The sequence below is a fragment of the Lissotriton helveticus genome, chromosome 11, assembly GCF_964261635.1.
Source record: "Lissotriton helveticus chromosome 11, aLisHel1.1, whole genome shotgun sequence".
NCBI lineage: Eukaryota > Metazoa > Chordata > Amphibia > Caudata > Salamandridae > Lissotriton > Lissotriton helveticus.
Genome location: NC_136072.1, coordinates 262,240,138 through 262,267,957, shown reverse-complemented (window position 1 = coordinate 262,267,957; position 27,820 = coordinate 262,240,138). Strand labels below are relative to the sequence as shown.

The window sequence follows — 27,820 nt, the reverse complement described above, 5'->3', positions numbered from 1 at the left end:
ACACATCAAAGTCGTTGGGACAGCAAGCAGGCATGCATGCTCGCTCAGCCTGCCTGCACTCACGGATTTGCCTTCTTTTAGCCTGCACCCCCCCACCGACACCCCCCCCTGTGGGTGAGAGGACTTTTCCTGCCCTCAAGCAGCCCCTGACAGACAGCCATAGCCCAGCAACTCCTATCTACCAGGCAGCAAGTCAGCAAAACAGGCCCGAAACGAGAGCAAAGCTGCTGATGCCCCTCTGAAAATTCCCACAGCGCCACCTGTTGGTCACGGTTCCACACTACACCCAGAGCTGCCAAACCACGGGAAAGGGCAGAAGGAGACTGCGAGACAGGCAGCCGGGACTGGTGTGGAGTGCATCACACTCCCCAAGTGGCCGAAGGCCAACATTGTAGACAAGAGGAGGGCTAGCAAGAGCACTACAAGCCCCTAGAGTGGGTCATCCTTCAGTGGCTGGGGAGAAATGGGGAGAGACTGATAAAAGTGCAAAGAAGTCCAGCGAGACACTAACCCAGAGAATCCCCAAGCAGCCCGGCTAACACTGTGTGCACCTATGCGCAAGGCCACCACAAGAAGGTAAAGCTGCCACTTCCACCAGCATCGATGTCAGCACTACCTGGTGGCCAACGTTGCACACCAAATCCGCATCTGCACACACATAAGCAGCGCCACATGTCAGCACTGCACAGAGCCCTGCACCAGCTCCTCCAGCACCCACAACCTGCAGCAATCAGTGCAAGCCACCGCAACTGTTTAGAGACTGCGGGGTCCCGTGGAGAGTAGACAAGAACACCGTGCCACCCAGCAGTCGCATGCACCTGTAGGCTGCCTGAGGAAGTCTCAGAAAACTACTGCCCCCCAGAAGCAACGCGCTGAAGCACGGACATACTACCTGGCCAGAGCACATGGCCAGCTGTGTCCCATGACCATCGTCCCAAGCAGCAATGTAGGTCGGAGGAGAGACCCTGATGCACCACGACCCTGCCGGAAGTGGCAGAATCAGCAAAAAGAAAAATTGCAAATTGACCCTTGCAGGAGGATCCACATTTGCGTGACCACAGAGCAGTCAAGCATACTGACTGCTGCACAAGGCCCTGCTAATCAGCAGTCAAAGGTGGTCAACAAGTCCCTGATTGCCCACCACAAGTGGCCGCCCAACGCCACCGCCAAAGAGGAGATCGCATCCCTTGTGCCTACTGGTGTACAGACACAACCGCAAGTGAATTGCCAGAAGAAAACGTCCAACAAGAAGACAGAGCACACGAAGTCAGAGACGCGCAGAAATCCGCACCAGTGAATCTGACAGCACGGGCAGGCGCCCAGGAGATAGAGACATCTCCATAAAGAAGCACTGCTGAACGCAGTACAGAGAGCAACATCATCTCTATTGTACCAGTGAAGCCCCACAGTGGGCCAAGGACAACACAGTGTCCTCCCTCGCACCCCCTCAGGACAGAGTCAGCAGTGACCCGCGACAAGCAAGAGAGGAGTCGCACACTCCATGTGGTAGGCCGCCACAACGGCAAGCGCACCGACAACCGGCAACATGTGCCTGGACATCATGTTGCCCAGCAAGCAAGGAGCACGTCACTCACAATTGACCAGTCCGGAAAAGCACGCTGAAACGAAGGCAGAGGCCGCCGCCACCTTGAGGTCCAAGCGCAACGCCCTCAAAGAAAAGAGTGACAGCCCGGTCACCCCGAAAACCAGATGAACACAGGTGGGGTGAACAGAGCAACAAAAGGAGAAGACCGAGGACTAGCACAGCAAACAAAGAGCACATCCTGGCATGCCAGACAACCACCAAGGAGGACCGACGTCCCTGGATACAGCCTCACGGGAGAACCGAACATAAGCCGAAGCGAGCGCAAACCGAGTCTCATCCCAATGCTTCCTCAGGCGAGCGTCAAGTGGCGTCCCTGGGTACAGCCTCACGGGAGAACCGAACATAAGTTGCAGCAAGCGCAAACTGCGTCTCATCCCAATGCTTCCCCAGGCAACCGTCCATCCCAGAATATCAAGAGTAAGTCAAACGACATGCCTGCTCCTGACTGCAGATGCCATGGGTGAAGATCAGCACCGAGTGTCTTTCCTCACACTGCCTCAGGATGGAGTCGGCAGTGGCCACAAACCAGGCAAGAGAGGATCCTCTCACACTACGTGTCAAGCCGCCACTGAAGAACAACCTCAGAAAGGCAGATACACCTGGCTGCTAAATCCCTCCTGACATCTGTCTCTCCTAGCAAGTCACCACCACCCGTCATCCCAACTCACCACATGGCTGGCAACCGCCATCACGCCAGCCATCAGCACCTGCGTCAAACACCACCCCTCCCAGAAGATCGGCAGACTGAAGTCCTGCACCGTCACCACACCAGACGACAAAAGAAACCAGAGGCCACCTGTGAACCTGACCTACACCGGGGCCGTGGCATCGAGCACAAGTCTTGGTCAAGACTCATCCACCTGGGAGGGTTGTGCATGTGACTAACAGTTCCTCAGCAGTCCTGCAGCTGCCCCCAGACAGCAAACAAGTTGCCCCCAGTGCAGCCCTCCTACAGTCCCACAGCAACCCCGACAACGGGCCTCCCCAGGCGGGAGAGCGAGAAGAGACTTTGCCCTACCGACAGGTTACCGGTAACAGCCAAGCAATTCAAAAGGGACAGTCGGTCCAGCAACACCTTTGCGAATTCTCACTTGGGACTCCATCCAGGTTCACGACGCAACCCACTACAAGGAACTGTTAGAACCCACCACAGACCATCACCGATGTCAGCAAAGTGGAAGCCAGGCAAGACAGCACCACATGTCATCGTCAGCGAACTGACGGTATGCAGTGGACGTCTCCAAGCCAGCGGTTGTGTCCTGAGCCCCTCAGGTTAAACTATGGGTGCCCGCCGAGAAGGTTCTGCTGCAAGCAAAGTCACCAGCCCAGGTCTGATGTCGTCCTGCCACCTGACTCTAGAGACTGATGGACCCAGCGGTGTTTAGTTAACTGTTTGTTTTGTCCCCACAGGTTGGACTAACACTTTGTTTGCTTCTCAATAAGTTGGGGAGGAAAGTAATGTCCTGCAGGACATGTTCAGGTGTTCCGCAGGAAGCTGGCCTTCCAGCCACTCCCTTGAGGGCTGGACACACTACACCCACACACCCATCCATCACGGGTGTCACGAGTGACGTGGCCTGCCAATAAAAGGGCCTGGGTGCACGTGCTCGTGGCCAGTTCCAGTACCACACACACCATGTGTCAGCGTGGTCATTTGTGCAGCATGTAGGCCTAGGGCCCACAAAACCACAGTGACGAGCAGCAACGGAAGGCCCAGAAGTGGCAGCAGGCATAAATACATCAAAGGAGATGTCCGACAAATAGCAAACTTAGAGCTCTATAAGGGCCAAGAGGGAGGAGGTATCCCCACCCTCATTCAATTGAACAGCCAGGGCCTGTAAGTCCTTCATAGGGACAAGACCATACAAATTGTATAGGCCGTAGCCCGAACCAAACAATTGGAGGCAGCATAAGAGCACTTCACATTCCCTTCAACCTTCTTATCAATGGGGTCAGAAGGATGAGCATCATCTGATAGAACCATGCCTTGTGAAGAGAGACCACCTTTCAAATTATCCACTTTCACCGACTGAGGGAATCAGTCAGAAAACCTCACCACGCTGTAACTTTTTCCCAAAAACGAGGAAAGGCAGTCTTGTCAACATCATGCCACTCATGTGCTAAAACCTTGAGGACAGCAGAATGGAGTGGAAAAGGGTCAGGTTTTATGGTATGGGATGAAACAATCCTCCTCCAACTCATTCACCATAGAAGTAGTAAACCCCAGATTGCTTATAACATGGGCAAATAAGTCACAGTTAAGCTCCCTGAACAAAATGACTCCTCCAGCCATCATCATCCTGAGGATCCTCCACATCTGCCACAGGCTGAATCCAAGGCAACTTAGCAGGAAGACCATCTGCCTAACATGGCTGAAAGGCATCCTTCACCGTCTCATTGATAACACAGAGGGCATCCAAAGTAGGAACGCTCAAGGAACAGCCAGCAGCAGACTCCACCACCATCATGGAAGTACAAAGGAGAGGCGCTACCCTCAGCAGACCGGTTATTAAGGTAAGGAACTCTCGTGACCCCAACATCTCGCGGGAGGAGCCAGCTAGCAGGCGGCAACCAGAACATTAAAAAACAGCCCCTACAAGCTGGGCCACACAAGGAGAGAAGCAGAAGAAAAAAAGGAACCAGGCACGCTTTGCAATGCCACCCGTCAACCGAAATCGAGGCCCGCTACAGCAGGGCAAGCAAAGAAGCTAAGAAAAAAGTGTAGTGGAACAGCAGCAGCCAAAGGAGGTTGTGTACACACAAAAAAAGGCATCGCAGATGCAACTGCAAGCCGCGCACCTATCAAACAAGAAATGGCAGCGTGGCTGCGAAAGCAAGCCACACCGCAACCCAGTGAGGAAAGAAAGGCAGCGCAGCTGCAAATTAAGGGGTCCCCATACAAGAAAGAAGAAAGGCAGCGCAGCTGCTAAAGCAAGCCGCGCGGCACATTAAGCACAAAAAGAAAGGCAGTATGGCTGCTAATGTTATTCTGTCATACTTTCCCCTTTATGCATGCCGGACAGTGTAGGCAGCACCATATTGGGAGAACATTTTTTAGTTGCTATGGCAAAAGGTTTCTGTAGAGCAGACAAGCTGCTCACTTGTAAGGAATGAAATTGGAAGACTGACTAGGAGGTAGTGCCAGGGTTGCAGTAAAGCAAGACTGACTAGGTTTGATTCTATATCGTGCTTTTTTCTGCTATTGACTTACAGGGAAGCTCTAACTAATTTTCTGATTTTTTAAAAATCCTTGCTGTCGCCCTATGTCAGTGTTTCCTGTATTTACCTTACTCCATCCCTTTTCTAAATTTCTCTCTTGCTCTGTGTCAAAGTCTGATGATGAAAATAAATCCTGGTTTCCAGAAATGAGTGCCTGTGATCTCCGCAAGAACACACTTGAGTTCAAAAAAATAAAAAAGACCACCACCACCACATGGTTAAAAAATCAGTTTGAGATATAATTAGGAAATTCGGTTGGAGGGATTTTATAGTGTATTTACAAATAACAGAATACACTGATAAGGAAACATTTGAAGTGAATGCATTTAGAATTTTGAAATATAGAAGTAAAGTAAAACGGATCTCTTAAAAATATATATAATGTAATTCAGATTTTTAGGTCCTTTACATGATGTTCATATCAGGCTGAGGGAAAAACTCTTCATTGAGATAGGAATTTGTCCAAATTTGTGGACTTCAATGTAGAATTATCTGCCCACACTGCGGTCTCATCTGAAAATTGTATCCTTTTAATTAATTACAATGATTAAATACATTAGCGTGCTCGGTGTTGAAAGCAGAAATTCATATAACACTTAAAGTTTTGTAGGTTTTATCGCCTCGTCAGCTGTTTATTGACTCGCAAAGCTGCTCATAAAGGTGACATTTTAAAAGAAAAAAAAATATTCAACACAAAAAGATTTCCTCTAAAGTTCTTGGGTTACCTACCCAACCTCCAAGGCCCATCATCTTCATTGCAAGGAGCAGGGCTGAAGCAGCTAAATGCGATGCCCTCACCACCACAAAGTCCATCTCCTGCAGGGTCCTCTCACAGATGTAGCGAGCCAGAGTGAGGGTCACAAGGTCAACTTTGGCACACTGTAAAAGACAAACCTAAGTGTTGACATAAATGTACCACTTTAAAAATACGGAAGCCACAAACTTGCACGAGGAGAAAGCAGCAGTGAGTACGTATTTATCTTCAATCTTGTCATCTGCAAGGCTTAGGTTTGTTATGTCTTTACTGCACTGGATGATGCAAAGCGACAGTCTTGTATAAATTGGTAAATTATGGTAGTCACATTTTGCCACACACACCACTTGTTTAAATTTTTTTTAAGTGAGCGTGTTTGATTGGTTATTTAAAATGTCATGATAAAAATTTATTTTTTGCCTTTATGTTGTTTTTTCTTAAGTTGTATTTTTTCTTCCCACCTTACGTGTGTTCTCGATTAGAATATCAGAAATATGTTTTTCATCAATAGAGTGCATGCAAGAGTCAGGTAGTTTCTCACGGGGGGGGGGGGTTTCGTTGTTGGGTGTTGATGGGGTTCGTATTGCAAAACCACCTGCGCGGATGTGTGGTGGGTGGGCTACATGGAAGACATGAACAGAGGAATGAATGACGTGCATAACGGTAGATCTTGCAAATAATGTGGGCTCGCAATAAACAGCTTTAGCTATTTGTCACAGACACAGCACTGCAGACAATACTTTAACATGTGCTTGGAGAGGGCTTTGGGTCTTCTGCCCCTTGTTCATGATTGGAAGACTGCCTTTTTCAGTTCCATGAGCCTGAATCTATGGATTTCATCCCATTCCCTCCGCTTGCCCGCTGTGGAGCATTCAGGCTCCACCTTGCTTCTAGATTGGTAGAGAGTACCCTTCCCCTTCTGACAGAGAACTCTTTCTTTTCGCTTTTTTTGTGTCTCATTTGAAATTGTAGAACTCAATGAGAGCTTCCTTGCACATAAGGACATCCCTGCAGCAGGAAATTTGGAACATTGTGTGCTTCAAAAATGTTAGTTCCATTGCATTGATGCAACCAATAAGACATCTTGGAAAGAATTCAAAACGAAAATTCAAGATGGCCAACACCCGACATTGTTTTTCATTATAAGCATTGGCAGAACTTGTGAGGCAACATTCAGTGGTTGCGATAATCCCCATGTCCACTCTCCTTAAAAATGTGGAGTACAACAATCCAAGGTGCAAAAATATAAAAATCTTCACTGGTCTGCTATATTCAAAATAAAGCGCAAAAATGTGCTCAAAGTGCAAAATGAGGAGGTGCTGCATTGGCCCAAACACTGGCAACCAATAAGCACTGTCCAAGAAAGACAGATTGACTTTGCTCTTGGAGGTTACTAAATAATTGTACCCTGCTCCATGTTGGCATCTGGTAACAGTCTAAGAGCTCAAGAGGTCTTAGGAAAGGCCAAAGTTTGATACTCTGAACACTCTCGACATCCAACCGGAAATGGTATGCATTACTCTGAGGTCATAGGATCCACTATCAAATGCAGGGCAGCAAGGCCTTGACCAGGTCAACAATACATTAGATATGGTTAATTAACACTCAAACTAGTGAATAGACATACAACACTGCATCATAACCCTCAAACACAGATACAAATTCATGCACATTCTCCTACCACACATACAAAATCAGGTGAAGGGATTCCATTTACAGAATTTATTTCAGTAGTATTACAAATCAATAGTGTTCCCATTTATATACTATGTAATAACTTTGAGATCACAGACACTGGGTGGGAGCACTTGCCGACTCATTTGCCTGTTGTGTTGCCATATGCACCCCACTGTGTGGGCAACCATTAAAATGAGACCCTAACATCGACAAACCCTTTACAATCAACATAACCATTAAACACTTTGACATAATCAACATTGTGCACATCATTTTAGAAAAGGATCTTATTAGGTAGCAGCCATGTGGAAGCCAAGCTATTTTTCCAATGGGACTGCCATTGGCATATCCGAACACAGAAGAGTAGAATAGTATGTAATGCTCCTTATTTACAATTACCTGACCGTATCTTCGAAGGAAGCTGTATGCAATCGGGATATTAATGTTAAATTCCAGCCCCTGTAGGATCTTCCTTTCCATTTCAATGAGCGATTGCCGGGGATATTCGCCTGCGCAAACATGCACCAAATCATCCAATCGAGGTGCAAAGCATTCCTGCAGTTAGACAAATTCATATATAAGAGCTTTGAACAAAAGACAGCATTGGATAGACCACCAAGAACAAATTCAACAAAGTAGTGTGTTAAACATCACCCTACTCTAACTATACAAGAAACAAGCCTTACATTTTGTTTGAGTTTAATTTTATCATTCGGGACACAATGGCAACTTACAGGATACCAAGCTTTTCTTGCTGATGTTTTACCAATCTGAGAGCACACTTTACGCATCTATAAATGCTTTAATAACACTGTAGCCAAAAGCTCGTGGCGAGTTTGTTGTTCAATTTTAGGGAAGGCTTTCTGGGATCCATTACATTGTCTATGACAGCTAAGCATCCTTGTTTAGTTTGATTTAGGCTTCCCACATATTATGATGGTTCGGTCAGTCCTGTAGACTATCATTTCCAATATCCCATGGCGGCTTCACAGCTATGTAAACCCTGGAGATAAACAGGGAAGTTATACTATTGGATATACACTTATTGAGCATGCACTAGCTGACTGTGCTCCAGGACCAAATGGGATTCCGCAAGCAGTTTTAAAAAAGTCCCCCATATTTTGGGCAGTTAATTAAGCCCCTTTCTTCATTGAAGTACTTCAGAAAGAAGTCGTCCCATATTCCTCAAGGACTTCAATAATACATACTATTTTTAATGGAGGAAAGAGGAATCGGGCTAACAATTATTATCCGATATCACTTTTAGATGTGGAAACAAAATACTTTGCAGAACTGCTGTTGGAAGATCTTAAATCCTGGGTCAAAGAAAAGGGGTTAATACCTATGGACCAGGAACTTGATGGCAATCTCTTCTCTTACAGCCTGAGCTGTCAATACGCAGACACTACTTTATATTCGTGTTTTGTACTGTAAGGCAGTGTTTGATCCATCCCCAGATGTCCATTGTGGAGAAAATTACAATCATGATCCAGCCCAGTGAAACAGCTAAGGACCGTTTTCACTCTCACACCTGGGCAAGCATAAAGTTAGGCGATGGTGTTTTTTTTTATCCAGGAAACTCCACGCTACAGTAGGGCTAAAACAGGCTGCGTCTTGGACCTCTTCGAATTAAATCTTTATAAATAGAATCTTACAATAACACTTGAGCTGGTTAATTCACGGCCACCAAAACTGGGAGAAAAATGATGGTCTCATTACCTATATGTGGATGATTTGGTTATAAAAAGCAAACCAAAAGTGGGCTTGCAGTGACGGATTACTAAACTAGATGAATATACCAGATCCAATAGACGAAGTGAACTTGGCAAAAAGTAAAGTAGTCATCTACAGCAAAAGAGCCTGGCAGTTGGAGAATGAAAGCATCAACAAAGTGACAGAGTACAAGTACCTAGGAGTTTGGAGTGATTCGAGGGGAAACCTGACACAGCAAAAATAATCAATTAGAAACAACACGTTTCAGAACATCTTCAAACTATCTATGTGGCTCCAGCCTATACACAATCCTTTAGGTTATGAAGGCGAAGTTGATGCCATCCATACCATATGGGAGTGAAATCTTGTTAGGACAAAACGCTAGACTCTTGAATGGTCTGGTGGCTAAAATATACCGGTCTATCTTTCCACGAATAATCACATCCCCTGCAGAAACGTGCCTAGAATTTGGCCTCTTAAATTCAGTATTAGCCAGACAACAAGCATTTCTTATACTGTATTGCAAACTAAGAGCCTCAAGGCCTGGCACCCTGGGCAATTTTAACTGGTGACAAATCACAAGTAGCCCCAGTAATTCATTTTATCTTCACTTCTTGAAAAAGACTTCAGACAAATTCCAGGCTAGGGAGCTGTAGAACCAGCAGGTTACTTATGCAGTGTTTAAAAAGTCTATTCCCATCAGTGCTCACAAGGTAAGCGAATTAGAAGATAAAAACTTGTTCGCACGGCAAAGCCATATATGAATGGTGATAAACACATTTAATATAAAAGGTCAGGAAGTGCACCTGGGTACAAATTACTCTAAGTACATCAAACATAAGTATACGCTGGGGGCTCTACCAACTCTGGATTTCCTGCCCAAGTGGCACATACAGCCTGCATACTCTACGTGCAGGTGGCATACATACTCTACATGCAGACTTTGCAACATTAAAAAAGGAACCCTCATGCATTTTGTACGTTTGACCCGTGCTTTATAGGGAATGTAAAAACAACAGTTGATGGACAGAATGCAGAACAATGTCATACGTTCACCCCAGGACAGAGATCTGGGCCTAAATCCATCGTTTTTTTGCTCACCATGCCATCACAGTTTGAACCTAGCCATATGCAAATCAGTCTTGACCCTGTGCCCCATGGGACCAGTCCAGCCTGAACTGCCAAGCCAGGTCTTCCCTGGACTGGAAATAAGCATCCTACGACCGGTTTCGGCCTCTCAGCCCTCATCTCCAGTGTAGCTTGATTCCAGTGGCATGGAGAGCACAGGACTACGTCTGAGCATACCCGTCCCACTCGGGGTGACAAATGCAAAAAAAACAATTGATGGACAGTAAGCAGAACAATGTCATACATTCACCCCTGTACAGAGATCTGGGCCAAACTCCATCGTTCGGGAATGTAGGCAGCTTTTGATTAGATCTGTTAATCTTAACTATAAATGGCAATTAGGGTCTGCCAGGGGTAGCTGCTGCGACTCTTGGGGCGCCCCTTGTGTCCCTTGGCACTGCTTTTGTGACCCCTAGCATCAGCAGTGGCAAAATCAGTGCCAGTAACAAAGGCAGCTTGTTCTTTTGGACGTTGGTGGGGCCTTCACTCTCCTTGATTTTAGTCAGTCAAATAACTTTATTTCGCCTATACAATATCAACATAAAAGATATTCGACAAACATGCATTCATCGATAATAAAAGCAACTATTACAAATTTAGACTAACATGTAATTAAAACAGTTTAAAATGACAGCAGTAAAAAACAATTAAGAACATTTAAAAGCTAAAGATAGTAATTCATATATGTGTATACAGATTTCGAACAGGGACAGATTTTTAATAACATTTTAAAATCTGGGTATAGGTTCAGTCTCCTATTTAAAGCAGATAACAAGAACTAAGCCAGACAGAAACATGTGAAGAGGGACAATGTATCTTTCTTTATTCATGTAGAATTTACAGAAAGCTAGAAAATGCAGGTCATTCTGAGATGAACACTTATCACAAGGGCAAGGTGGAAGTGCACTAACTGCATAGGTTTTAGACAGGTGGCCTAGCATAAGGGGGATGTCGTTTAAACAAAATCTCACTAAAGTATCTGTGTTGGAGATTCTAAACAAATGTTAAATACAAAAACTTAATGTTGATTATGCTAGGTTCTGTTTGATAATGTCTAGCTGTGGACAGTTTGAGATTAGAATCATGCCTCTTTGCATTGAAGTGAGATAATAAGCGAGTCTTTAGCTCCTTTTTGGTTAATGACATGCATAGCATCAGATTCTCGTATAGGTTATATAGGCCGACGGCCTGCAGGGTACTCCTGATGTATTTTAACCACCTTATTTTACTTACACCATCTAAATTCAGGGAATCTTTTATGATATCTCTGGTTAAAAAAGGGTTTCTCTTCGCCATACTGAGTGCCACATCAGAATTGAAGCAATCTGGATCTTTTCAGTGATAAGGAACTCTCAGCCCCATGCGACAGATATAATTAGAGCAGGATTGGTAAGAGATACCGAATTTTTCAAAAAGACATCCTCTATATGCTGCAGTTTAGAGATGACAGATAGACCCCAGACAGCTGCACCATAAGAGGCAGCAGATAGACCCCAGACAGCTGCACCATAAGAGGCAGCAGATAGTGTTTTTGCCTCAAACCTTTTTTATTATTTAAATTGGCTTGGTAACAATTTTCTACACAAATTTAAAAAGAGCCCCAATGTTTTTTTTCCATCATTGATCCTCTGTTGAAGACCATGTTTCTCCAATTACTATCTCTATCAAACATGATCCAAGTAATTGAAGGAATTTACTACCTCTAACCTTTAGCCTTCAATATACAATCAAGGCTGTTTCTGCCATGTAGACCCTGCCACAAGAACAAAGGACTTGGCATAGTTAACTTTCAGGTCCAAGTTGTTCATAAATTTGGAGTATTGCTATTAGTGGCTGCAGCGCGTTGCCGGTAGATGCGAGAAGAACCACATCGTCAGTGTAGAGGAGTATCGGGACAGGAGAGGAATTAATATAGGGAACACTGAAAAATATATACGGAGTCTAAAATGAACCACTGGGCCTCGTTTTAACAAAAATGTATATGAGATTTCGCAAATTTGCAAGAATCACTGGTATCAACAGCAATATTTTTCTTAAGTCTTGTGATTTTAGACCATGTATGCTAGGGGCCAGGACCCCACCCTGAAAAGTGTTCCAGCCTTAGACTCCAGTGCTGTTCACCATTTGGCATTTTTATGAGCAGATCAATATTATTGCCACTGTCAAATATCAGATATCACAGTGCATGATCAAGTCTGCAACATTCACAAGCAATTGCTGTTATTGCATTAATAAATTGCCCTCGCCTCATGTATATTTAAGCTAGGTGAGTCGTAAAAGATTGTCATTTTCAAATAATGGTTTGCGTGTCAAAATCATTCAGGATGTACTGACCTAGAATATTAAACTGACTAAAATGTGCTGTGGGTACAGAAGATGCTGATTCCCAAGTATTTGTTAATTTTCTACACCCATCTGAAGTGAGCCCAAGAATGTCTCTTCAGATTGATGGTGTACTACTAGATAAAAAGGGAGGTTCTCTCACTTTGTATGCTTTATGTACTCTTTTGTAAGATGTATGCAAACAATCAAATAGCAAGGAGCTACCCAATTCGTATCAAATCAATATATTACTAGATGACCAATTCAGCTCGCCTCAGTTTCCATCATGCCCAACAGTGTTTTGAGGCCTTTAGGAAATAGACAAGCATACAGCTCCATTACATCAAAGGAAAGTTCATATTAAAACAAAATTGCCAACTAATTTTAACAGACTGCTCAATATTGAATTTGTTTGCAGAAACTAAACTATGAACAGAATTTAACATTGGTTTAAAAACTCCAAGTATTTTAAGAATATCTGTGCGTCATTACAAAAAATAATAACTAATAAGAATTTAAAATGTCACCAGACATTCCCCCAAACCCCCATCGCCTAATGAAACAGTGTTGCCTTTGAAGGATGGCATCCATGGGGCTTCTGCAGAAATGTCCTGGTAAAACACTTCTTTCAACCGGGGCCACATGGTACAATCAAGCTTTTGCAAATCATAGTAGACTTCTGTAATTCTTGCAGACCGTCTTTATCATACAATACACAGCAATTGAGGCTTCCAGCCAAAAACTATATGATGCTTCAAAGTATTCTGCACTTTACTCTCCTGATTTGTGCTTTTAAAACAGAGAGGGGTTCAAGAGAGTGCTTGGCAGATTTGCGACCATACCAAAACACTTTAATAAACTACAAAAAAGTAAACATAGTTATTAAACATTGTATCACCCATATGTAAGGCTATGCAACTGGCAATTTACCAAACAAATAGGTTAGATTCCATGCATCAGTAACGTTAGAGTTTCTGCCTACATTGAAGTTATCCATTCTGAATATTACCTTTACCTACAGTCAAAAATATTTGTGTACTCGCCATATAAATACTCAGAAAGTGGATCAAGATTATTAGGAAAATGATGAGTTTACATTTTGGTATAGTGATCATCTTTAAGCACAACACTTTGCCCTTAGGAGCATGGTTCCCCCATACAGAAAATCAGCATTAACTTTACATTATGTGCCAAATTGAACTTTTCTGGAGGCACGGATATTACAATGCCACAAAACTAAGATAAAAAAATCTATAAATGATTACAAACTACAAATTCTAAATGAAATAAAGCAATTACTCTGAAAAAGCGCTATCACCTCTAATGCCCAAAATGTAATCTTGCATACTGTGAATAAACTTTCCGAAGCATTGATGACTACTGCGGAGTCACCCCAAGACTTATGTAACTCTTTAAACAACTACTTGAATGATAAGATATTAACTGAGGAGCAGAATTGAAGCCAATTACCCGCCTCACAATATATGTGCTGGGAGCTCCTATATTTAGTCATGATCTTGCTCTCCTCTGCTCAATACACTGACTTCCTGTCAGGGAGTGTATGCACTTCAAAACTTTGCGCCACATGTACAGAGTATTGCTCTCCTTGATTTAAACAATCAAATCAGCCCTTTACAGCTAATGTTGTGATGAATGGCAAATTTATAAAACAATAATTGGTGCCCGTAATGAGTTAGTGCGTACTGCCAGACTTTGTAATTCTAGACCAGATCACTTGACCTCAAACGTTTGTCTGAGCATTTCAGAGGTGATCTTATACTCTATTATTTACCCATGCATCCTAATCTGGACACCTTTCTGCTAGGTCAGGCAGTTTAAAGGGTTATGTCTAGCAAGGGAGGACCACTCTATTGGTTGTGTTTAAATGCTAAGCATTCGGATAGGAGGGACTGAGTTGGCCTAATCAGGTGTAAGCGGGTTAGTGAAAAACTATACTTCATTCAGTAAACCCCCCCAGTTTATACTCATGTATTTTGCCTTTGAACTGTCCTACCTTTCTGCCAGTCTTCTACCTACATCAGAATATTGCTTTGTCAGTTCCACTAAAAAGGAACCCGACAATTCATCGACTAACAGTCCAACCATTGTGCATTCTTCCGCTCTGTCAAGTGCTTCACTAATGAAGGGAGTAGTCTTGGTCAACTCAGACCACAAGACTAGGATGTGGGAAATTCCTTGCAAAGTAAGAACGCCATCCTGGATGAAAATTTAGCCAATTGCCACTGGGGGCTTGCATGGTCAGATGCAAGTTGCGACGGCAGTTATCCCTACACAGGTTGCTGCTTTCCTCCAAAACTAAAAAGTACGTCTTACAAAAAGTAAGTGAGACTGCTTTGGAATTTAATTAGGACATCCTTCTATCCTGGTCGACAAGTAATGACCTGTCCTTGAAGGCTCAGATCAGCTTGGTGGTCTCTGCTGGGTTTTTTCAACTGCGTAAAATTAAGAAGATCAGCAGATTTGTCTCGGGAAGCCCTGACCTTAGTTATCTTGGCTTTGGTCATCTACCGACTGGACTACGCCAATTCACTCCATGTAGGCATCACAGCTTACCAACTCAGACGCCTTCAGTTAGTCTAGAATCAGGCTGCTAGACTGATCTTTCACCAACCTAAATGGCATTACGTCAGACCACTGATGAAAAGCCTCCATTGGCTCCCAGTGGCCATGCGTTGTGTATTTAAGTTGGGATGCACTATTTTCAAAGCTCTCCTGTGTAATAGCCCAGCCTTCATCTCTTCCAAGATTCTACTTTATGCCCTCAGTCGTAACCTACAATCCTCCTCTCCGAATCGGTTAGTCACTCCCGACTTTAAACGTAAGAAATATGGTGGCTGCCGATTTGCAGTCTTAGCCCCCCAGTTCTGAAACTCGCTCCCTGTGAGTTGAGGTCGGTCACTTCCTGTGCACTATTTAGAAAACAGCTAAAAACCTGGTTGTTTTCACAGGCATATGACAACTAGGCTTCTCCCTTCTGCTGCTACCTTACTTCCACTCCAGTGCCAAGAAACCGTGTGGTGAACGTGCCCTTGATAAATATCTTTAATAGAACATATCATATGATCTGCCCTGCTCAGCACAAGTGACATGACCAGTGCAGGTTCAAACACACAAGCACTTTAGAATGTGAACTACAGTCAGTCATACAGCACATTCATATTCACCAAATGATCTTTAGGAAATTTTTAGTGCACGAAAGTGCTTTTACAGCAGCACTACCTGGCCATCTCCTGAAACAAAATCAGTCTGAACATATTCCTATAGTCTTCAAATCAGATGCTCTGAATGATTTGCATTTATTGGATCTCAAAATGAAAAGTTCAAAGCACATACAACTTTCACATAAGCCAGTGGGAGGAATAAAGGAGGAACCCAAGACTTTGGATCAGGCTTGGGAAATACTCGGTGTGGGTATGTTGCTCATACAACGTTTGGCATCACCTCTGTATAGGAAGACACATTTCTATATCAGTGCCAGCATTTGCCCCAGTAGATTTATCTAAAGCAGAACTTCCACACTTTATTTTCAGTAGAATTTAGAAGGCACAAATCCATACCAAAGGTTCAGCGAGTCCTGCATTTAGATTTCTTTGGCTGGCTGCTATATGGCCCTCTGACAGCCCACAAACAAATATCGGGCTGCACAAAAGGTTCTGCCAAAGGCCTAACATTCCAGATTGAGGTAGAAACAGGACTTTAAGACCTTGGAATTTCATGTGTCTATCATAGCCAAAAAAGGTTATATTTTTTGCTTTGCTACGATTCCACACATATATTACATTTGCCAACTGATGACCGTGCTGAATAGCCAAATTCTCAGCTCCCTGCAGGGTTCACCCAACCTGCCCTATGTTTGCAATCCCAAGAGACTGTTTTTCCATTGTTCTGTACCACTGGCAAGTAGCAAGAATGATTAACCCCCATACGTTTTTGGCTTGACTCAGTTATGTGTCACAGGATTCGATACAGTTTCACACCACAACAACCTTAAGACACTCCTTGAGGTACAGGATAGCACGAGTTCCATCACCCACACAAAGGTCTTAACTTAGTTACACAGTGTTATGACAACAGGTTGGGGGAGGGATCTTCTTTATAAATGTTTTCTGTTATGCTCACACTATGGAGTCGTCTATGTGGCAAGACGCTATTGAAGGCTGCTTTGTGACCAATAGTTTTACATGCCGACAATCCAACTATGTTGATCAGCTAATTTTATCTTTCTCTGCATTGTGTTATGTATATCATACTGGTGGATGTGATATTACTGTCAACTATATGATCTTCTGATTGTAAGATGCATATCTCACTATATCATGTATGCTATACTTGTGCCTCACCAAAATGCAAAAAAGGTAGTGCCAAAATCTATCATATTTGCCAAGAAAGAACTACTTTGCCTTTTTTCTATTTAGGACATACTTTTATCTTTTTCAAAACTGCTATTAGGTTTGTGTGTGTACCATATCAATTTACAGCCAAGCGGTCTACTCACACTAGTAAAGATTTCAAACATTCCAAACTATTCTCCAGCCTAGCCTACCACTCTGTTTCAGTAGGATAAAATTCCAATTTCGAGAGATTTTTGTTGGGTAACAGTGACTAGTTACACTTCTTTCAAATGTGTCAGCTTCTTCCTCATATCCTGTCAATTCACATTTTCTATCGATTGAATAGATGTAAGGGAAGGAAAAAGGAGGAGGAAAATGATAAGGAAGGGATGCCGGGTCCGACATCCTACTGTACTGTACCCAAAAGGTATGCTGCTTATCAGCAAAGATCAGGGCACTTTCTTCTAGTGGAAATGGGACCATGATCAACAATCTTCCAGAGATCCTCAGAACATGATCCCAGCATGTTAATGATTATTGGCAGACACTTTCACTAAAAGTGTTTGACATGGCTTGAACAAAGGTACCAATGGGTAAACTGTTGACATTTACTTTTGGAAGTCTGATAAAAGTCCATTTGAATCAATATGATTTTAATACAGGGAGATATGTTGTAGGAGAGTAGGGTCTGCTATCCTATGGTCACCCCATTTTTTGCTTTTTGCTTCACTCGTTTTCAACTTAATGTGGCTGTGGGCCTGCTAATCAGACCCACAGCCCTGCTGCTCGCTCTTTAAATTCACAACCATGTACTTTAGGTACATCACCAATTGGGATTGGGTCACCTTATGAGCCCCTGTACAGTGTACTATAGGTACCCAGGGAATAGGTGCATCCAAGGCCTACCAGGGGCTGCAGCATATCTTTTGCCACCCCTGGCTGGCCATCCAAACTGACACAACTAGCTGATCACTCAGATGGGGCAAGGTCGTGTAATCACCCCTTGCTTAGATATAGTATACCTATGTCTAAACCTATATCTGGACACATATACCCCTATAAGTCACTCCTATGGCAGGCCTTAACAATCATGGAGGCAGAGTACTTGGTTTTGTGTGAGATGGTGCTCTAGCATGAGCTGAGCCTGTCTGCAGCTTTCGGAACCATGTCCCTATAGCGGTTCTAGGATATTGCCATACCATATACTCTTAAGTGCATTATGAACCTCGCGGTTAAATGCTATCTGTGGTTTGGCTTTACCAAAACATGTCGTGTAAGGTGTCATACACTTTGGAATACTACCCCCCTCACCAATTCTGGCGATGGGGGGGTAGCATGCCACCCTTCTAGAGGGAGAAGACATGTTACTTTCCTTAAACCCGGTTAAAGTTAACCAGAGCCTCAGCATCACAAAATGGATGCTGCTGCCACAGACACAAGTCTGACCTCCTGCTGCTGGGAGCTCTTCCAGTGAGAGAGGCTTGGACAATAGGTGTCCTGTCACAGGGAGGTGCTAACACCACCCCAGACAGGAGATAGTGGATTGGGGTAGGGAGCGCTGAATGAAACTAGATACTGGCTCGGGCACACAAGGTGTCCCATGCATAGGCCAGTTCAAACCGGTGCTGGGGCACTCCAGCCCCAGCTCTGGCGCGAAACTGGACAAAGGGAAAGGGGTGTAACCACCCCCTTCCTGGGTCCCACACATAGGAGGACCTAGCAGGTAATCCAGCCCCTTGATTTGGAATAAAGGTAGGAGCTGTGTCCTTAGACTTAAATAATCCGGAATGAAACGCTGATACGAAACTCTGGACCCTTCGACATCCTACTCGACGTAGAAGACTGAAGAATCTCCCTTGTGGTCAAGGAATGACCACCCTGTGCAAGCAGGCACCATCGAGTGCTCAAAGGTTTGCTTTGTTGTTGCTCCCGCCGAAGCTCGAACAACAGAGACCAACAAGAACCAGACTTCCAGACATCCAACAGCCCGATCCACAGCCACAGCAAAGCTCAGACCCGTGGAGGCGACGAGAGACGTGGGGCTTGCCATCTTAGAAAGCCAGCGAAGTGCTTTCTGTGCAGCTCCTGAGGCACCCTTCAAGCTATGCATTGGGGATTGACAAGCCCCAGCCCCGAGCATCAATTGCACTGAAGATCACCTCTCCATACTCACTTGGCTAGTGGCCTCTGTGATGACGAACCTTGGAATTTTCAACACTGGTCTGGTAGCTCCAGACTGGCCCTTGCTCCCATGAAAAGGAGCAGCCCATCAGACCTTGCTGGTCTGATCCAGAAGCAATCTTCGATTCCTGCGTGGGTTGCACTTGCCAAGGCCTGTTGACTCCGAATCGAGATCCGACACAGCAGACAGCGAGAGCCTTTGTGGGGCAATCCGTGCCCAGCGCCTGGTTGTCGTCGACACCTCCTGGTCCACGTGGCAGCAGAGACAAGCTTCACGACATCACCTGATCGTAACCCGACATCGCCTGGTTCCTTCCTGGTCACTGGCTAGTGACCCAGACTCTGTCCCCTCTGCTTTCAGGTACTCTACATCTTCGATCCACCCTTGGATCCAACCGGACTCTTCTCTCCTGGTCGCCTGCAGCATCTTTTCTCCAAAGCTCCATAGAACTCCACAACGAAACCCGACACACTTTGACACCTATGCACCCGCTTCCTGTGGGTGAGGTAACATGAGTACTACGGTGCTCCTGTAGAGATTTACATCCCTAGTGTCCTAGTTTTCAGTGGTTAAGTTCCAGTCCAATCGGAAGACTTCCAAATCTGCAACTTTCTAACTTTACGCACCCATTGACTTCTATTGGTGCACACGTGTGCATTTAGACACTGCACCCGCATACTGTGGGCCTCCCACGCCCTAACCTCTGTTAGTCCAGTGTAGCCCCAGCAATTCTCAAGGCCCTAGGCCTTACCATTGTTCGTGACGTGGTTCTTATACCACTATTTTAGTATATGGTTTTAAGGGCCACCAGGGCCTATCCATATTTCTGCAACTTTTGTATGTTATATTAAGTTACTTGTTATACGCTTGTGCTCCTGTGCTCAAAGATTTAAGGGGATCAATTTAAAAATAAATACATATATATTTTGAATATATAACCTGTGTGGTGTCCTTTCATTTGGTATGAAAAGGTTTGCATATGGTAAAACAGCTGGCTTCACATGCCCTCTTGAGTTTAGCCTAAGACTGCTATTGTCCATGCTACCACTAGGATAGCTGGTCTATAAGGTTGACTTAACAACCATCACCATAAGGGTTGTTTGGACTGGTGCAAGGTGCTCACTAGAATAGTGAGCATCATATACCAGGCCAACTTCTCACATTGGTGTGCAGCGGTTGGGATTTGAGCGTGCTGTTTTACTATTGTAATCTTTGATATCATTTGAAAGATCACATTAGGTACCATAGGTACATATAACAAAGCTTAAAATACTTAAGTTCTACTGAACTTAGTTGTTGTAGAGGAAGGGGCCTAGCACACCCTGACTACAACTCCTAGAGAGGTTCTAGTAGGTAAACACTCAGTGTAGGTAGGTGCACACACCACACCTCACTAATCATGTCTGGCACAGGTGAACCCTCTGGTTCTCTACCTGTGGTAAGTGACCTTCCCAAGGCACCCTCCAGATATGAGATGCTCAACTTCCGAGAGATTAGGTCATTGTGTACCTCCAAGGAAGTTGAAACAGGGTTCCAACCCTACCATCCAACACCTGATTGAAGTCCTAGAGGCAGGTGATCTAGAGAAGGCCTCTAAACCAGGTCCCTTAGATAACTCAGGTGAAGGTGTCCCCTCCACAGAAGATGACCCCTTAACTCCAGAAGTAGAGGAGGAGGAGGAAAGGTGGAGGAGGAGGATGAATCTGATGGAGATGATAGCCAGGCCCAAGTCAGGAGGCTTAGCCAGGCTAACCTAAGTTTACATGGGAATGGAGAGGAATTCCACCTTTCCAGACCTAATAGTAGACTTTTCCCAGGCAATAGAAGGGAAAGATCTCCTTCCAGTGAGTCTCTCCTCTCTAATGCCTCAAGGGGGTCTCAAAGGGGAATGACTTCCCCCCCAGAGAAGAGAACATGAGGCTAGGATGAGAGCTGTCCAACTTCAGATCGAGAAAGAGGAAACAGCCCTGGCCCAAGCTAAACTTGCTTTAGCAAGGGAGCAAAAGTTAAGTGAATTAGATTCCACTGGTGGCAGCAATATCCCCAAGGATAAAGACCGGTCCTATGATCCTAGAAACCTGAGTAAGATTGTGCCCCCCTACAAAGATGGGGGATGACATCCACAAGTGGATAACTGCTTTGGAGAGGGCCTGCATGGTACAGCAGGTCCCCCAAGGTCAGTGGGCAGCAATCTTGTGGCTCTCCTTTCCAGAAAAAGGAAGAGACAAACTCCTCACTGTTAGTCATGAGGATTCTAAAAACGACTCTGTCCTGAAGAGTGCTCTAATTGATGGGTTTGGCTTAACCACTGAACAGTACAGGTTAATGTTCAGAGATACCCAGAAGACCCAGACTCCGGACTGGATTGATTTAGTTGATTGTGCCACTAAGGCTCTGGGAGGTTAGTTACTGGGAAGTAAAGTTAAGGAATATACAGTATTGTATAATTTAATAATGAGAGAACAAATCCTTAATAATTGTCAGAACCAGTTGCTGCACCAACATCTGATTGACTCAGATCTGACCCCTCCCCAAGAATTGGGAAAGAAGGCAGACAAATGGGTCAGAACCAGGGTTAAGCAGAGTCCCCAGTCCCCAGAACCAAGGTGGTGACCAGAAAAAGGCAGACCAAAAGGGTGGAGATCAAAAGCAAAAAGACCAGAAGTCTTCTTCAGGCCCCCAAAATACTTCTAATGGGGGGGGGGGGGGGGGTCCCAAAACTCTAAGAAAAAGAAAGAAGGTCCAAAGAAACCTTGATGTAACTATTGTGAAACTGCCTCTCACTAGTTTAGTGAGTGCACCAAGAAAGGTACAGCCCCTACCCCTGCAGCCCTTAGAGCCTAAGGCAACTGCACCCCCTAGTACAGTCAGCAGTGGTAGTTCCCAACCCAAGGCTATAGTGGGGTTAACCATGGGTACTGAGGTGGATCCAGGCCTAGTCAGGATTCCTACTCAGGCTGTCTTGATTTGTGATGTGGACATGGCTATGTCCACTACTGTGAGTCCCAATACTTTGGGCAAGTACAGAGGGACACCTTTGATAAATAACAAAGTGGCTCAAGCTTACAGGGACACATGTGCCAGTGTCACTATGGTGACACCTAACTTTGTGAACCCTGGACAGATTGTACTGGGTGATAATTACCTAGTGACCAATGCTAGCAATGTCACTACTACACATACTGTGGCAGTTGTTAATTTCTCCTGGGGAGGGGTTACTGGCCTCAAAAGAGTTGTTGTAAGTCCAGAACTCCCAGTTGAATGTCTTTTGGGTAATGATCTAGAGAACTCAGTAGTATAGGACTCATGCAAAGATGCTAGGTATTTCAGCACATGTCCTTGCTGTGACCAGGTCACAGGCCAAAAGGTGCTTACCTGAACCTGTGCTGGATCTTGAAACTATAGACCAGACACAACCCAAGAGAAAGAGCAAGAGGGTTAAGGTAGTGCCTTCGCCCCTGCCTCAGGTTGAGGATCAGCCCTCCCAGGAGGATGATTCTGTGATCTAAGAGGGAACTGTCCTAAAAGAGCTTGAACCTGATCAGGTTGAGTTTCTTGGGACAGGGGGACCCTCAAGGGCAGCTCGGGGGCAGGCTCAGTTAACTTGAACCCCTCAGACAGCAGGCTGCTGCTGAGGCTGCTGGGAATGCTCAAGGGACCCATAGAGTGTATTGGGATAATGGGCTCCTTTATTCAGAGGCTAGAGGCCCCAAGCCTGGTGCTTCCAGGAGGTTGGTTATACCTCTGCAATTTAGGAGCTTCCTTCTTACCTTGGCCCATGATATTCCCTTAGCAGGACATCTAGGCCAGAACAAGACTTGGGACAGGCTTGTCCCTCACTTTCACTGGCCCCATATGTCAGAAGATGCCAAGGATTTTTGTCACTCATGTGTGACCTGCCAAGCCAGTGGCAAATCAGGTGGCACATCAAAGGCCCCCCTCATACCACTACCTGTGGTGGGGGTACCCTTTGAAAGAGTGGGGATAGACATTGGTGGCCCAATGGACCCCCAAAAAGCATCTAGGCACAGATTTATACTGGTGGTAGTGGATCATGCCACCAGGTATCCAGAAGCTATTCCCCTGAGGACCACAACAGCACCCGTTGTGGCAAGGGCCCTACTTGGAGTTTTCTCCAGAGTGGGGTTTCCAAAGGAGGTTGTCTCTGACAGAGGTGCAAACTTCATGTCAGGATATTTGACTGCTATGTGGAAGGAGTGTGGTGTTAATTACAAATTCACTACACCCTACCATCCACAGTGCAATGGGCTTGTTGAAAGATTCAACAAGACCCTAAAAGAGATGATAAAAGGGTTACCTGAAAAGCTTAGGCGAAGATGGGACATCCTTTTACCATGCCTGTTTGCTTACAGAGAGGTCCCACAAAAGGGTGTTGGCTACAGCCCTTTTGAGCTTTTGTTTGGGCATCCTGTAAGGGGACCCCTGTGTCTTGTGAGGGAAGGATGGGAGTTACCTCTCAAAAAGCCTAAACAAGATATAGTGTACTATGTACATGGTCTCCGCTCCAGGATGGCTGAGTCTATGGAGAAGGCTTCCAAAAACCTTGAGGCTAGCCAAGAACTTCAGAAAGCTTGGCATGACCAAAAGGCTGTGCTGACTGAGTACCAGCCAGGACAGAAGGTGTGGGTGTTGGAGCCAGTGGCCCCAGCAGCACTCCAGGCCAAATGGTCTGGACCCCACACCATTGTTGAGAAAAAGGGAGAGGTGACCTACTTGGTGGACCTTGGCACCCCTAGGAGCCCCCACAGGGTGCTCCACGTCAACAGATTTAAGGCATATGTAGACAGGGCAGACATGGGCTTGCTCATGGCTACAGATGGGGAACAGGAGGAAGAGAGTGACCCTCTCCCAGACCTGTTGTCTCAGAACCCTGATGATGGTTCAGTTGATGGAGTGGCCTTGGCAGGCAGCCTCACTGACCAGCAGCAATGGGACTGCAGACACGTTCTACAGGCCCGTAGACATATGTTTTCATTAACACCTAGTCAGACTAACTGGTGCACCCATGAGGTGGACACTGGTGATAGTCTGCCTGTGAAGAGTAAGATCTACAGGCAACCGGACCATGTCAGGGACTATATACAGACTCAGGTGCAGAAAATGCTTGAACTTTGAGTAATTGAGCCATCAGAGAGCCCCTGGGCCAGCCCAGTAGTCCTTGTTCCAAAACCTCACACCCAAGATGGTAAGAGAGAGATGAGGTTCTGTGTGGACTATAGAGGTCTTAATGCTGTCACTAGGACAGATGATCACCCAATTCCAAGAGCAGACGAGCTCATTGATAGATTGGCTTCTGCCAAGTTTCTGAGCACATTTGATTTGACAGCTGGCTATTGGCAAATCAGGTTAGCTGAGAATGCCAAGGCCAAAACTGCTTTCTCGACCCCAGGTCATTATCAATTTTTGGTAATGCCCTTTGGTTTGAAGAATGCACCTGCCACTTTCCAAAGGTTGGTGAACCAAGTCCTTGCTGGCTTGGATGACTTTTGTGCAGCTTATCTGGATGATATTGCTGTCTTCAGCTCCACCTGAGAGGATCACCTGATCCACCTGAAGAAGGTTTTAGAGGCCCTGCAAAAGGCAGGCCTAACTATCAAGGCCACAAAGTGCCAGATAGGGCAGAGTAAGGTTGTGACCCTGGGCCACCTTGTAGGTGGGGGTCAGGTTCAACCACTGGAGAGTAAGATCCAGACCATACAGGACTGGGCTCCTCCAACCACCCAGACACAGGTCAGAGCTTTATTGGGCCTGAAAATCTGTCAAGAATTATGGGTCCATTGTGACACCACTCAATGACTTGACTTCAAAGAAGATGCCAAAAAAGGTTCAGTGGACAGTTAGCTGTCAAAAGGCATTTGATGACCTGAAGAAGGCCATGTGCTCTGCACCTATCTTAAAGAGTCCTGACTACTCCAAAGAGTTCATTGTCCAAACAGATGCTTCTGAGTTGGGGGTGGGAGCTGTGCTTTCACAACTTAATGTAGATGGTCAAGACCAGCCCATTGCTTTTATTAGCAGAAAGCTGAGCCCTAGAGAGAAACGTTGGTCAGCTATTGAGAGGGAGGCCTTTGCTGTGGTTTGGGCCCTGAAGAAGTTGAGACCATACTTGTTTGGCACTCACTTCAAGATTCAGACCGACCATAAGCCCCTCTTGTGGCTAAATCAGATGAAGGGTGACAATCCCAAACTGCTCAGGTGGTCCATTTCCCCACAGGGGATGGACTTTACAGTGGAGCACATGTGGTATATAAATAAATAATACCGGATCTATTTTTGGATGAATGAATGAATAACAGATAGCTCAATAAAATAAGAGTCAAGATTCGAGGTAGTAGGAGTTTCTGCAGGTTTATTACAGCATAAGGACAGGATCAGGACAACCTGCATGGAACAGAGGTGACAGGGCCCAGCAGGACAACTGGGGCCCAGCAGCTGCCGGGGCTTGATCTGGGATGAGCGCGCTAACTTTTAATAACAATACATCGACTTATATACATAGCGCAAACACATAGTATTACATTGCAGTAGGCGTAGCAGTGGGTGGAGCAGAAGGCGTGACGCGTAGCAGTCGCGAAAGATAACAGTAAAAAGAGGTGTAACTGGGAGTATACATAGACATGTGATGCAAACGTAACAGAATATGTCATGAAATGGGGCGGAAACATTGGAGGGGGCTACCTAAGGAGCCGGGACCTCTAACCTAATGGTGCGCGTAAACTGGCAATGACGTATTACTAGGAGAAGCTGGGGGCTACGAACTCTGTGCTAGGAGCAGAGACTAGAGTCTGGAGGGTCGGAGCGACATGTACCTAAACCCTATCTGGTATCTGATGTTTAGGGAACATGTTGATATAAACTAGAAGTCATGAGGGGAAAAGCTAACTTGATTCTAAGACTGGACCATGCATTATTCTACATGTAGTGCGTGATGAAGAATACTAAATGACCATTAAATGCAGTATTTCTCTAACGTGGAGACGAGAAGGCTAGACAATGACGGAAACTATTGATGCAGTTCAGTAGCTTAGGAATGCAGAAGAGGAGGACTGAACTGATAACTGGAACTATAACATACTCTTGGCAGACTCAGAGGCAGAGCCAAGCTGCACCGGGCACTGCGAGGCAGGAAGTAAGTGAAGGGTCGAGGATACAGGTGGGGGCTGTATCGCTCCTCAGCGAGGCTTTCAGGAGACAGGAGCTGAATCTGTGGTCCGGGCCCTTTTGAGGCCTAGAAACGGGGACTTTATAATGGAATAACGTGCACACTGAGAAACGTGGCAATATAACTTTACATAGGCCTGATATTCGTAGTATTCACGAGGACTGGAAAATGACATATCAGAGGTGGACACAACTGTAATTGCGTCATTAATCAGACATGGGGAATAACATATGCATATTGGTCATGCACACATAACATATGATGGATGAGGCGTAGGGACACAGAACATGGCAAAATTTACTTTTCCACATTCCCTCCTTGTCACTACGTTTCCATCAGGAAACATCAATTTTCATGATACCATCTATCATTTCATACAGTACCATTTGCTCGTCTCGAATTATCCTGGAACGGGACTTAGAACGGGGCTTGGGACTAGGAATACAAGAGGTAGCACACATGCTGCAAATCGCAGGGCCACATTGTATACAGAGGCAGCAGCTAAATATGATCGCTACTGCAATACCTAAAAAGGACAGGACTTTCCATCCCCATGCGGAAATTATATTCCAGAACCAACCGGACCATGTCCAGGTGCCTGGATCTTGGTGTAACAGATGGGCAATTTTATGGAGTCTGGTTATAGCTGAATAAACAGACGGCGCGTTATTTGGAATGAAAATGCAGCAACTAGATCCGATGACTCTACAGGCCCCGCCCCTATCAGCCAGTATGACGTCAAGGACGAGACGATTTTGCAAAACGACAAATCTCATAGCAGATTGTTCTTCGGTTAGGTTACCTAGAGCAGAGGCAGTCTCATTTACTACAGCTTCAAGGGTTCTTGTTAACCTACGGATCAGTTTACTATTCTGGACAGGTCCTACAAAGAAGAAGAAACCTTTATTGAAATCTGTATACTGTTCTAGAGTAGTTTCAGTATAATCGACAATTGGGGACTCCCTTCTATGTCTAATGTGTACTAGATGTGTGTTTCTGTGATAATCAGATGGGGCTAGGAAAACAGGTGGCAGTAGGAAGGCAATGTAACAGGTTCCCTCCCAATCGAGGGGCAGACGGACATATGCGGTCTGACCACAAATAAAATAAGAATGACGTGAAGCTTTGAAAACAGATTTCCCACTGTCACTATACTGGATAACAGTAGTACATTCACTATGACCTACATGTATGGAACCATAATTACGGACACATAATTCGCCTTTGACAGGTAGTACTGAAATAGCAGGTAAGTCTGGAGTAGTATCAGACTGAACATTCAGGACCATGAAATTCGACGAATAATTACCTAAATTATACACTTCATTTTCTAGATCTAAACCTGTTCTGTGGGGGAGACCTTGCTTGTCTGGAAAACATATACTATTAAGAAAAGACATATCTGTTGAGGATGACGTTAACGTGGACCATGCTCCACACGAACCATTGTGTGAGAATGGATAAGGAAAGAGTGGCAGAACTCCCTTCGGTGTCTGGAAAGGGGGGAGTCGACCACACACCCAACAATTAGTGGCATTGCTGGTCTGGTGTGAATAATGTAACATACGGATAAATGTGTTGTTGCGCATAGCGAGGCGGTAAGAATATTCATGAGGAGGCAGATCACTAAACGTGTGCTCTACTGTAGCATTAGCAGACATTTACATGAGGAACTGGAAAATAC

The 27,820-nt window shown here is 45.1% G+C and overlaps 1 protein-coding gene across 1 annotated transcript in view; it reads right to left on the bottom strand.

Moving 5' to 3' along the window:
- LOC144790776 (G2/mitotic-specific cyclin-B3-like) overlaps positions 1-27,820 on the bottom strand; it is a 336,268-nt gene that overhangs the window by 128,998 nt on the left and 179,450 nt on the right. The window contains exons 10-11 of the mRNA XM_078665471.1: positions 7,656-7,811; positions 5,555-5,704 (exon numbers count right to left, since the gene is read on the bottom strand). Of these exons, the coding sequence (XP_078521597.1) occupies positions 5,555-5,704; positions 7,656-7,811 (306 nt within the window). The remainder of the gene's footprint in view (positions 1-5,554; positions 5,705-7,655; positions 7,812-27,820) is intronic.